Source organism: Mus caroli, chromosome 15 (assembly GCF_900094665.2).
Source record: "Mus caroli chromosome 15, CAROLI_EIJ_v1.1, whole genome shotgun sequence".
NCBI lineage: Eukaryota > Metazoa > Chordata > Mammalia > Rodentia > Muridae > Mus > Mus caroli.
This window is the reverse complement of record NC_034584.1, coordinates 91,766,553-91,779,088: the sequence shown is the minus strand read 5'-3', so window position 1 is coordinate 91,779,088 and position 12,536 is coordinate 91,766,553. Positions and strand designations below refer to the sequence as shown.

At 43.1% G+C, this 12,536-nt stretch overlaps 1 protein-coding gene across 5 annotated transcripts in view; it reads left to right on the top strand.

Annotated features, from left to right (window-relative positions):
- The window catches only part of Senp1 (SUMO specific peptidase 1), a 56,239-nt gene that overhangs the window by 7,617 nt on the left and 36,086 nt on the right, over positions 1–12,536 (top strand). For 4 of the 5 annotated variants that reach the window (XM_021183838.2, XM_029469610.1, XM_021183837.2 and 1 more), the window contains exons 3-6: positions 1,399–1,529; positions 4,092–4,176; positions 9,469–9,628; positions 10,191–10,362. In XM_021183838.2, the coding sequence (XP_021039497.1) occupies positions 1,399–1,529; positions 4,092–4,176; positions 9,469–9,628; positions 10,191–10,362 (548 nt within the window). Of the gene's footprint in view, positions 1–549; positions 619–1,398; positions 1,530–4,091; positions 4,177–9,468; positions 9,629–10,190; positions 10,363–12,536 lie in introns of all 5 variants that reach the window. The other variant, XM_029469611.1, reaches the window with a different exon arrangement.

The following is a 12,536-nucleotide window of genomic DNA, read 5'->3' as shown; positions in this document are numbered from 1 at the left end:
ACCGCCACAGCCACGGTTACATTCCCCTACCGCCACAGCCACGGTTACATTCCCCCACCGCCACAGCCACGGTTACATTCCCCTACCACCACAGCCACGGTTACATTCCCCTACCGCCACAGCCACGGTTACATTCCCCTACCGCCACAGCCACGGTTACATTCCCCCACCACCACAGCCACGGTGTGCTCTCTCCCTCTCCTGCTCACTCGTTCCCCTGTTCTCTATGCTGTAAGCAGTGAAAGTCACTTGAGTTCTCTTAACTCTCTTGTGTTCCTGTTTCAGCGCATCCATGGTAAAATGTTTCTAAAGTAAGAATCTGCCATGGTATTATAGTCACTGAAGTGACTCTAAGAGCAATACAAGTGAATTCTTTTTACAGAGAAAAAAAGATTCAATGAATTAAGGTTTTTTTTGTTTTGTTTTAGTAATGGTTGGTATCTGGGGAGAGGGTGCATACACAGGTATGTGCAGGTATGCGTGCCTGTGGGAATCTGTGTACACGCCTGAAGAAGATTTTGAATATCCTGTCTCTCTTATTTCTTTAAGACAGGGACTTGCACTGAATTGGAAGGTTACTGACTTTGCCAGTTAGCAGTCCAGTCAGCAAGCTCCCAGGTTCTGCCTGTTTCTATTCCACAATGCTGGGGTCACAGGCGAGCACAGTCATGTCCAGTTTTTCATAGGGTGCTGGGGATGCAGACTGAGGTTCTCATACTTGTACAGCAAGCGCTCCTACCCATTGAGCCGTCACCCCCAGTCCTGGGTTCTGCATGGTGGTATAACCTCCTCCTTCCAGGCTTTAAGTAACAGGCTTCCGAGTTGTCCATGCTAATTCCAAACTCATGGGTCAAATGACCAGAATTCTACCTTTGCTTCTCCAGTAGCTGCCTTTTTACCCATCATCCTGGGTTTTTTTAATATTAAATTTCTTGTTCTTAAGACATTAAAAGTTCTCTTTGGGGGAAATTTCATTATTTTAAAAACAAAATTATAGGGCTGGTGAGCTGGCTCATTGGTTAAGAGCACTGACTGCTCTTCCGAAGGTCCCGAGTTCAAATCCCAGCAACCACATGATGGCTCACAACCACCCGTACCCGTAACACTGACTGCCTCTTCTGGAGTGTCTGAAGTCAGCTACAGTGTACTTACATATAACAATAAATCTAAAAAAGAAAAAATTAAAACAAACTATAAATCAGGCTGGATTTTATTCTTGTGTGGGTTTTGAGCTGCTTGTTAGATGCTCTCAGTCAATTCTGAATGGAGCGGTGTCTTCACACGCTAGGAAGGAGAGGTATAATCCCTCTCTGAGAACAGTGTTTTAGGGGAAAGATTGCCTCACAGGCAAGTGTTGTTGAAGGACTGTGTCTTGCTCTAATCTGACTCTTCCCCTAGATGACACAGCTGACGGGGTGAAGATGGACGCTGGGGAGGTGACCTTAGTGAACCACGGCTCCACCTTCAGAGCCCACCGCCTGCCACAGTCAGGCTTTCCAGAGGAGCAGCTTCTGCTTTCTGACCAGCAGGTTAGAATCCTCCTTCTCCTTTAAGTAACTAATTGTTTTCCTCACTATAAACGTTCATCTGAGACAGTTTGAATACCACACTAAAAACTCCAAGCATGCCAACTTTTTACAATTATAATTTTAGTGGTGGATTTCTTCTTGGATTAAAAAAGTTAAGACAAAACATGGTGTGATGGTTTGCATATGCTCGGCCCAGAGAGTGGCACTATTAGAAGGTGTGGCTCTGTTGGAGTAGGTGTGTCACTGTGGGTGTGGGCTTTAAGACCCTCATCCTAGCTGCCTGGAAGTCAGTTTTCCACTAGCAGCCTTCAGATGAAGATGTAGAACTCTCAGCTCCTCCTGTACCATGCCTGCCTGGATGCTGCCATGTTCCCACCTTGATAATAGAGTAAACCTCTGAACCTGCAAGCCAGCCCCAAATATATAATGTCCTTTATAAGACTTACCTTGGTCATGGTGTCTGTTCACAGCAGTAAAACCCTAACTAAGACAGAAATTGGTACAGAGACTAGGGTATTGCTGTGATAGGCCTGACCATGCTTTTGTTTAGAAGAATGTGGATTTTGGACTTGAATGCCATGGATGGAATACTTTAAGTGGGGCTTAATGGGCCAGTTTAGTTCAAGTATCATATAACAGGGACTTGCACAGAAGTGACGTTTACGTCCTTAGTGGAGGAAAATGGTGAAGGCACTGACTTGTTGAGAAAAGGAGTAAAAAAATCAAATTGGCGAGAAGGACTTGCAAACACTGCTGCAAACTATACTGGACTCCACCGCAGCTCCAGGTGACCAGAGAATCACAAATCATCAAAGCAAGAATCAAGTCGCCTGAGCCAACCCCCAGGAGACGGAGCCATGTGTGCATAAATCACAGTTGTCACTGCAGTGAAATCACAACTAGCATCAATTGTCCCAGTAGTCTCTTGCTTCTCTTGACTATAAAGCCAGAGACACATGGCTGAAGCTGCCTAGTTCTGCAGCTTGCAGAAACTGGAACATGGCCCCCTTGTTCTATTACATTATCACCAGCTTTCTGTTTTCCAACTCCTTTTTTGCCTAAGCTTGCTTGTCTTGGAACTTGCTCCCTAGACTGATTTTGAACTCAAGAGATTGGCATGCCTGTCTCCTAAACACTGGGATTAAAGGTGTGGTCTACCAAGCATGGATTTAAATTTTTCTTCACCTAGAACTTGCTCTGTTCTAGGCTGGTCTTGAACTCAGAGATCTGCTTGTCTCTGCCTCCTGGGATTAAAGGCTTGTACTACCATGCCTAGACATAAATTTAGCTGGGTGGGCTCTTGCCCCAAGATCACTACTATTTAATTGAATTAAATTCAATTTAATATCCTTGAATAAAGGATTCAGCTCCATTTCACTTCCTGGTGTCCCTTTAATGCACAAACTATATATTTTTTATTTTTCCTTTCTCAGCTTGATACATTTGTTCAAAATGCTCTTCATCAGACTTAACCAGAGAATAAAGTCTCTGTTGTGATTTTTTTGAGACTTCCTTTGTCAGTGTAATTAATCTGAGTCTCTTTACCTTAGCTTCAGGCTGAGTCTTTGAACAATGCAAAAAGCAGCCACATTCTTCACCAAAAAAATCACAAAAACAGTCTCTTGGCCACATATTAAAGTTCTTCTCCACTGAAACCTCTTGGGCCAGGAGGCCTACACAGTTCAGATGACCCTCATCACCACTGTTGTTGACACACAGATCTCTGTTCTTTTAAACTAGTTACTAAGCATAGCTTGGGGGACAGAAGTGATGAACAGCCATCCTGAGCTTGCTATGATGTAATTGGTAAAGGCTCAGAACACAACAGAGCATGGGCATTGCTTGAGAGCCAGGCCTGATGGGGAATCTTGAGCATTTATCGCTGAAACAGAAACCATATCTAAAAGCATCCCTAGCTGACTTCTATGCTGAGAAAGACACTTTGTGCCAGATGTGATGGCGTTGGGTGGATTCCTGAGACCACATGGTGAAGGAAAGAACTGACTCCTTGCTTATGCCCCAGGTGGACAATAATACATTAAATTTTAAATTAAAACAGAGAAAGTTCTCTGAGTCAGTAGGAAAACCAGGAGTAGTTTGAGTGAGAGGACTTGTTGTAGCAGGTCGGACACTCGTCCCCCACCATCATAAGGTGTCACAGAGATGCTTACAGCTTCCACTTGGATTAAGACTGCAACAGCACTCCCCACGAGAATTACTCTGATGTCCTCAAAAGCAAAAGCAAGATGACTTTCTGAGCTTCTGTAACCTTTGATATCTCCTTGTCTGATGGAATATGGTAAATGCAGACCCACCGTCCAGTGAGCGCCCTTCACGTTGTAGAACAGATCATTATTTTCCAACTTTCCACTGAAATCCCAGTAATTTCCTGAGATGTCTTTTTCTTGCTAGAATGCAGGTATTTATAATATAATTGATATATACCTATTATATTGAGTTGCAAAGTTCATCATAGTTCTGTTTAGTGATGTTTTCTTAATGTAAACTTATTCTCTTTAATTTTCAAAAATATGATTTAAGAAAACAATCTTCTGTTTTCAGAGCTTGCCTTTCAGGCAGGGGACTTTAGACGGATCTTTCACGTGTTCTACAAGAAGTGCAGCCTATCGTCCAGATTATCACTCAGGTATGGGCTCAGTACTTGGATTCAGTCACTGCATGCCCCTCCCATTTCCTCATAGCAAACACTTTGTGTTTACCATCTGTGAAAGTGAAAACATTAGCAGGTATCGGGACACGGCTCAGTGCTAGAGCGCTTGTAACTCTTGTGCTCACAGCCCTGGGTTCCCTCCTTATACTGTCCAAAAAAAAGTTGAAAGCATTGTCAAAAGCAACATGACATTTTTCCATTAAAACATCATTTTAATAAGGTGTTTATGTATATGTATTTGGTCACTATAATAGTTTGGATGTAATGTTAGTCAAATACTAATCCTTGAGTGAAAGAGTTGTTTTGCAATCTGTTCTCCTTGTCTACTATCCCATTATAGAAAATAGTATAGCTTTGCTTTGTTTTGTTTCTGTTTTGCTATGTGCATGTAATACAGAGGATATTTGTTTGGTATTGATTTAAACCACACAGCTAACTTATGTCTGTTCTTGAAACAATTAAACCTGAACATTTATTTTTGCCCGAGTCTCCTTCAGGGCAAGGAGGTATTAACCACATGTTTCTGTGTAGCACCTGCCACAGCCATGTGCTGTGCATTCAAAGACTCTGCTGTTCAGCCTGTAATCCATGACAGAAGTTAGCATTCTCTAGGTGACTCCTGTCCCTGGCCATCAGGCCTCCTTATCTAACCCCTTCCTACAGTGTAGGCTTCTGACAGTATTCTGTCTGTGACTTGGAAAACTCAATCTGTCTATTCATCTCTGAGCATTGTGACTCAGGAAGACTACAGTGACCTTCCAGGCCTTTCACTCAGCATCACTCAGAATCTCAGTTTGCCACACATGTGGGAGTAAAAGGACTACTGTAGAGCCTGCTATGTGAGACGTCTCTGTAAGGAGACGCTGTGGTAAATAGGAAATGATATGCACACAGTCATCATGATTACTTGGCTTTCTCAGGAGTCTTTGTCACCAGGATGAGCTCTCCTCCCCTAAAAAGACGTTAGTATGATGCTCTTTTAGATCTGTGTTGTATTAAGTGTGCGTTCCTCAGGTGGGCGGTACTCCACCCCGGGCACTAGATTTCCCCTCAGGCTGCACAGTGGCCTCCAAATAGTATGTGTCAAGAGTTTCAATGGTAAAAGAACTGAGAAAGTAGCTCTTTAGTCGTTATTGAAAAGGCCTTTTGGTAACAAAGAAATCTGGTGTGATAGATCATAATTAAATCTACAAAGAAGATGATTATGAGATTAATAAAATCCAATCATTAATATTTCCGTTTGAGTCGTGCTATATTTGCTTGTTATTTTATATGCTAGTTTACCATTGGATAAAATCATTCCATTGTGTTTTAAATGATTGCTTTATAGCAAACAATTGTATAGAAAATTAGACTTAAAACCCCTTGACTAAAACCCAAATATTACTTAATGCCATTCTCTTTGGCCTCTTGTGATTTTTCTCTCTATATATATTCATACACATTATATAATTTGACACATAAAATCTTTGTAACTTAAAGTTTGTATTTTTTTTGTTTTCTGTCAGTTCACAAGTTCTCCCTCATATTTATTGTTTTCTGTTAATTTTTAATCTGTGGCATTGTTATGCATAGCCATAGTCTCTTATGTGTATGTAGTTTCAAATTTCACAAAGGTCTAAAAAACTGTTTTTTAGACTTGATTTAAAAAACAAAACAAACCAATGTGAACTAGCGTGGAGAGGTTTCTGTTTGACCACACTTATTCCTGTGAATACGAGTGCAGAGTTGTTTTGCTGCATGTGCAGTGCTTGGTATAGAGTGCTCCAGATGATACTGGCCAGTGGTGTACAGAATAGCAGGTTATCTGGCTGAGGTCCCCGTCGTAACTGGGCTATGTGACTTGGGCGATGTCCAGTGCCTTAGTCTGTGTCACCACTGTGTTCCCTAGGCTTAAGTCCACTACTCCTTTGTTAGTTGCTAATAATACTTCTTAAAAGCATTCATATAGTTTTTCTCTTTAAGTTTAATTGAACCTTAATCCTGACAAAGATATATTTGAGATCACCCCACATCCTCATGTTCTTGAGTAGCAGTATTTCACCAGGTTCTTGTCTTCCTAATTAGTCACAGATTGTTGAGAGTTACACTTTCCTGTGTTTATCATCAGACCGCAAGTTGATTCTCATGCCAAAAGTTCTTCACTAAAGTTTATCTCCCACTTGAGTTTATGACCTTTTTAAGAAAGTAAAAATATTTTGTAATAGTTTTGTATACATGAGACAACTACCAGTAGATTGTGACACATACTGAGGAAGAGTACGACGCTATCCTTAGATTGAGTCTCTGTGACCGTCTATAGCTGGAATCAGGATTCAAATCTGTCTGCTCAGCTAAGTGCTTCTCTGCCTCCTTCACTCTGGCCCTTCAGTACAGGAGTTCCTACAGTTCCGCAGGGTGTGCTGACTTCCACCCACAAGATTATTTTCATTGTTACTTTGCTTTTGCTGCTGTTAGGAACTGTAATGTAGCTAGCTACCTGATACATAGGATGTTTGATATGCCACCCCAAAGGGTCCCAAGAACTGATCTCTCAGATTTCACCTAGTTATTGATTAAACAAGTTTATGACATGCCATAGACTTTACAAACAGAATTTTACATCTAATGTGCCTACACAGGGCCTGTGGTTTGATCCCCAGCACCTAACAAAACCAAAGCTACTTTTTCCCATGTACTTTAGAAACTTTTTCCTTTGCCATCCCCATTCCAGTTCATTACAGACGCTGCACAGTTTTGTCTCTGCTGTCTGCTTTGACCCTGAGCACCACCCTGCTGATGGGGCTGATGTGCATCTCTTGGTACCTGCCAGAGTCTTCTAATCGGGCATTGCTGCTGTTGGCTGCTGCTTGCTGCTTTGCCATACTCTTGTCTTCCAAGAGGAAATGAAAATGGGAAAGTCCAGATTTTGAATCTATTGGACCTAACTCTGAATAATGCCATGCAAAACTTCTTCTCAAGTGCTCGAGATTAAACTATTGTAAGGAAGTTACGTCCGAACTGCTTACAAAGCATAAATGCAGCACTTTTCTTTAAGAGCCAGCCTTATCAGGAACACAGTGGAAGAAATCTAAAGTGTTTTAATCCCAAAGAACCACAAAAAAAGATTGAGATGAAAAGAATTTTCTAATCCTTTAAGTGCATCGATATCTTTAGAAAATATGTAATTAGGTTATGCAGCTAACGTGTCGTAGATCACGTCTGTGTAGCGCTGTTTCTGCAGTGACTCATCAGCCCCGGTGCTAAGAGGGGGCAGTGGGTCACTGTCACAGTGGATGATTATCTGACACATTATTCTTTATTTTTTAGAAGGAGCTTGAGGGGAGGTGAGCAGACATCCTCTAAATAGCGGAGTCCGTTGTTGATCTTAGTAGTTTACTGTGTTCATGAAAGTACTGCCTGTTTCTGCTGAAAACTTGGAGAAAAAAGCACTCAGTCATTTCATCCTTAGAACATAACCACAGTTACGTTTTCAGGGTATTCTAGGTTTGTATGTATCATGTATGAGCACATAATAAATTACCTGGTTTCTGGCTTTCTAGCTCTAATTTCTTAGTGATGACAAAATAGTTAAATTTTACTAATAACAAACGATTTGCAGCCTCTTATTAGTCCCTTACTCCCACCAGCAATTGGAGGCTTGCTCAGTGATGTCATTGGCTGGGGCGAGACCCACCGGACGGAGCCAATGCTTTCCCCTAGCCCTGTAGAGCTGAAGCCTTGCTCTCGTGCTCTAGGAAGGCTGTGCTGACTTAACCCTGGATCTCAGATTTCACATCGATCAGGATAATTTGTATTTTTATCAGATTTCCTCCTCAAATATATGTTTTTAGTTAGATCGTTTAGCAAGCAGTGTGAAAGCCAGTTATTTCTACTGTTACATCTCTGCATTAGCAACCATTGTTTTCTGGGTTTCTTACTGAGACTCCTGTTCAGTAGCTTCATGTATCTGTCCTTAGAGTAACAATAATCACATATGTTAAGCCCACATATTTACTATAGAGGGAGAAAGTTCTAATTCATTTTGAAAATGAATTTACTTACTTTGTCAGCCTAAGTCACTGCACTGACTAGTGAATCATTTGATACTAACCGTACTGTGGGTTGCTTCTTCTCCCCCTTATGTTTACCCCAAATTCCGTTCCATGGTTTGCTTAAGGAGCCTTCTTATTGAAGGGTGTTTTATTTGGATAGAGTACTAAAAGACAAACGAGTGTATGCATGCATATGTGTGTGCGTGTGTTAAGACCATCATACTGTAGCCAAAGCTGGCCTTAAACTTGTGATTGTCCTGCCTCAGCTTCTCAAGTCCTGGGATCACAGGTGTGTATCACCATACCATGCTAAGTACTTTAAATAACATGAATGCATACTATTGTGCAAAGTCCTGTGTTAATGTTCTTTGAAAGGAGAGCTTCAGAATATTGTTAGTTAAGACAAATTCTGGGAATAGAGAATTATCACTTTTACTTATCCCACTGACGCGCCAAGGAGTTTGATAGCCTAATGTCTGAAGTTATTTTGTGGGAGCTGGTTTAACATATCTGGTCCTCCTGATAGAGAAAGGAAGGCATAGAAGTTACTCTACTCCTCGCTGTCATTGCAGTTTAGAATCTAGAGTTCATAAAGTTAAAATAATAAATGATCCTCAGTCTGACTACAGTAGCAACCACTGGATTATTGATGATCTATGTTACGATTGTGGCTTTAAGAAACTGAAGGTTGTACTAGCACCAGAGGTCTACAGTGGCTCGTTCCTGCCATAAGCCAGCCGGTGTGAGCAGCAGTTTGAGAGATTCTCTAAGTCTGGAACATGCTAATTACAAGAAGGAAGTGACACCAGCTGCTTAGTAAGCGATAACTGTTGTTCATTTGAATTACAATCTCCTTGGCCCTCCACTTGCTTTCTTACTGGTCTGGCCTACCTTCTTTCAGGCCCAGGCCTGGGAGTGCTTGCAAGATATAGTTGGGGTAAAATGTTGACTTTTGGTGGACACCACGGAGTCACATTGATGCAGATAAGGCACATGGCTGTGGCAGGATTCAGCTCCTTCATCAATTTTCAGGTTAGTATGGCTGAATCGATTATAGTTTGTAGAAGTTCCCTTACTGCAGATTTATTGGCAGTTGAGACTGGGATCTTTTCCATGAGAGGCATGGTGATATGCTACGTTACTTTGGAATGCAATGATGGAACATGGTTGCAATCATAAAGAGGCCCAGATCTAGTTATTTGTTCAACTTACTGAAACTTTGATTTTCTTTTAGATAACCCTTCCTCAGACAGTTTCCTTGGCTCAGGTGACAGAAGAACCTTTGGTCAAAGTGCAAATGGACAATGGAGAAATTCCACTCCAGCGTCAGGCTCAGCGCTACAAAAACCAAGAAATAGCCGAAGTCTTTACCTCGAAACCCGGAAGACCTCAAGGTTAGTTTTGGTCTACCTACTTCTCAGACCCTTCCTCAGATACAGGGGAAACAGCGAGAGCATAGGTGCTACATGAGAGTTTCCAGTGAGAGCCATTTCAGGGCTTCAGACCATCACAGAATATGCAAATCCGTTTCCTTTGGGCTGAATTGAGTGCTAGCAACCCCCATGGACCCACTCTGCCTCTCAGGGCCCTAGCATTTATATACGCTATGAAAACTTCCCAGGATTCCACACGTCACACAACTGCAGAAACTATCTGCAGCTGGCAAAACCATGCCTCTGCTAGAGCACAAGGCAAACCATGGTCAGCTGCTGCGAAGCAGCCCCAGATCCCACACCTGAGATTCAAAACGAAAGAACTTTCTTCTATTTCTGTGGTTTTTAAAGAAACTGAAATTGCAGAAATGTCACTACACCTGTGGGCACTGGGAATTGAACCCAGGTCCCTGGAAGAACAGCCTGTGCCCCCTCACCACTGAGCCACCTCCCCAGCCCTGCTTTTGTTATTTCTGAGAAGTAAAAGTCATCACTGTAACTTTTCTTACTCACTTCTTTTCAGTGGATTATCAAACTCCTTTGTGGGCAAGTCCAATCACCACTGCCACATGTCTGCGTATGAAAAGTCGTTTCCCATTAAGCCTGCCCCAAGTCCATCCTGGAGTGGGTCATGTCGTCGGAGTCTTTTAAGCCCTAAGAAAACTCAGAGGCGGCATTTCAGCACAGCAGAAGAGGTAAGGAAAAGCTACAGCCAGAAGCGCCCTGTCACGCAGCGAGCCTACCGTCTGCTCTCGGCTGCGTGCTCCTAAACCATTGTACTTACCTAGTCCACTCTGGTCTCCCCATCATGACTCTCTATAAAGTTTTGTTCTAAGTTCCCAAGGATTGGGAAAACATTCTTTTTCCTACTGCTTTCTGCTCCTGCTGTCTCACAACCTGCTGAACCATTCTTGTCTTCAGTAAAGCCATGAGCTTCACTCAGCAGGTTTTTTGTTTTAATAAATTTGATTTGTTAGAATATCTCTTACTAGCTACAGTTTTCATCAATTATAAAAACAAACTATAAAATAAAAAGAAATTATTTTTAGAAAGCCAGAGAGGGGCTATGGAAATAGTTTGGTCAGTGAAGTGCTTTCCACCAAAGACAGGACTGTAGGCCAGTTCCCAGCATCCACATCCAAAGCTAGGCAAGGTGCTTTCTGCTCAGAATCCCAGCGCTTGGGAGGCAGAGACAGCAGGTGTCAGGCGGGGCGGGGCGGGGCCTTAGCGCTTACTGGTCCAGTCTCCCTGGTGACTTTCAGGCCAGTGAGAGGCCCTGTTTCAAAAAGAGCTTCTCAAGGGACAGCACCCAAGGCTAACCCACGGCTCCACACGTGGGTTTGCACGTTTACACACGCACGTGCAGATTGGTTTTGTAAGTGAGTAAGTTTACTTTTCCTTCTGAGTAGGATCTTAGAGTCATGGACGTTCTCAGAAGAAGGCTGCTCTGCTGACACCTGACTTGCTCTTAGCTCTCCGTAACCGACAGGACGAGACAGTCGGCACAGCAGGAAGCCTGCATCTGTTCAGTTGCATCTTAACTCAGTATCTTGGTGATTGTAGCTGTTTGCTGTAGAGATTGGGTTTTAATGTGCTCTTTCTATTAGTATATTAAATAATTGAATTCTTTTGACCTCGTACAATAGGTAAAGGTGAGTTTATATTCATACCTTACAAATGAGAAAAGAAAGTCACCTGGCTAGTAAGTAGTACAGCAGGTCTTGACTGCAGGTCTTCTGGGGTTTCTTGTGGTATGCGTCCATTCCACAGCGTGGTGATCATTCCTGCCGAGCTTTGCCTCTGTGCACAGACTCACGAGTACCTCGGTACATGCTAGAGTTTACACAACTCGTTAGTTGAAGAAGATAGGTCATTATTTGTAAAATGGGAAATGTCTAGTAAAGATGTGCTTTTCTGAGAGTTTTAGGTCTGTACTGAACCTGAAATATCCGTGGAGCACAGAAGAAACAGGGAAGTGGTGCATTCGCTGTCATGCTGTGTAGTAGAGCTGAGCGATGAGGGCAAAGGGAAACCGACCCTGAGGGTGGTGGGGCCTGCAGGGCCTGCCCGAGCCCCGGCCAGGATTCCACCAGCGACTTCCCAACCTCATCACTTTTATTTCTCTTTCCTGTTACTACAGTAGCCGATACATACAGAGAGGGAGCCCTCACTCAGTAGCCCAGGCTAGCCTTTAGCTCATGATATAGTCCAGGCTGGCTTCAAATTCTTGATCCTTGTGCGTCATCCTCCCAAGTGTTGGCATTACAGGTCTGAGCTGCCCTCCCTGGCTTATATATTTTCCTCATTTCTGGACTTGAAGGGTTTGTGCTTATTCTCGAATGAAGCCTAGAAAGGCTGTCTAGGGATGGGGAACCCTCAGTGCAGCAGCTGAGAAGTCTGTCTCCCAGGAGCCCAGGTCTGTAAGGTCTCTGTCAGCTGTCACTCATCAACAGTCTCTTCCTGGCTTCCTTGCTTCCTGTCACCTCCACTGCCAGCCCAGGAACTTGGGCTAGCCAGGTAAGTAAGTGTTTTCTTGTCGCCACGCCAGCCCTGCAGGCCACAGGCTGAGTGAGCAGAGCCCGAGGAGCCAGAGCTCCTGCTCCTGCAGCCTAAGACTGAGGGCTGAGCTTCAGCTGGGAAGGCAGCTGCAGGGAGTGCTGGCTCAGGGTCTGTGCTCTGTGGTCCCCAGTGAGGAAGCCACTTGTAGTTGACAGTAACCCATATGACTATGACAAAATAGTAGATCAGACAGCATTGTCAGTGTTCAACAGTGTTTTATGTACTTAACTCTGGATAGTATTAGTAATGCAGAGGTAATACTTTTGTCAGTGTTCATCAGTGCTTTATGTACTTAACTCTGGATAGTATT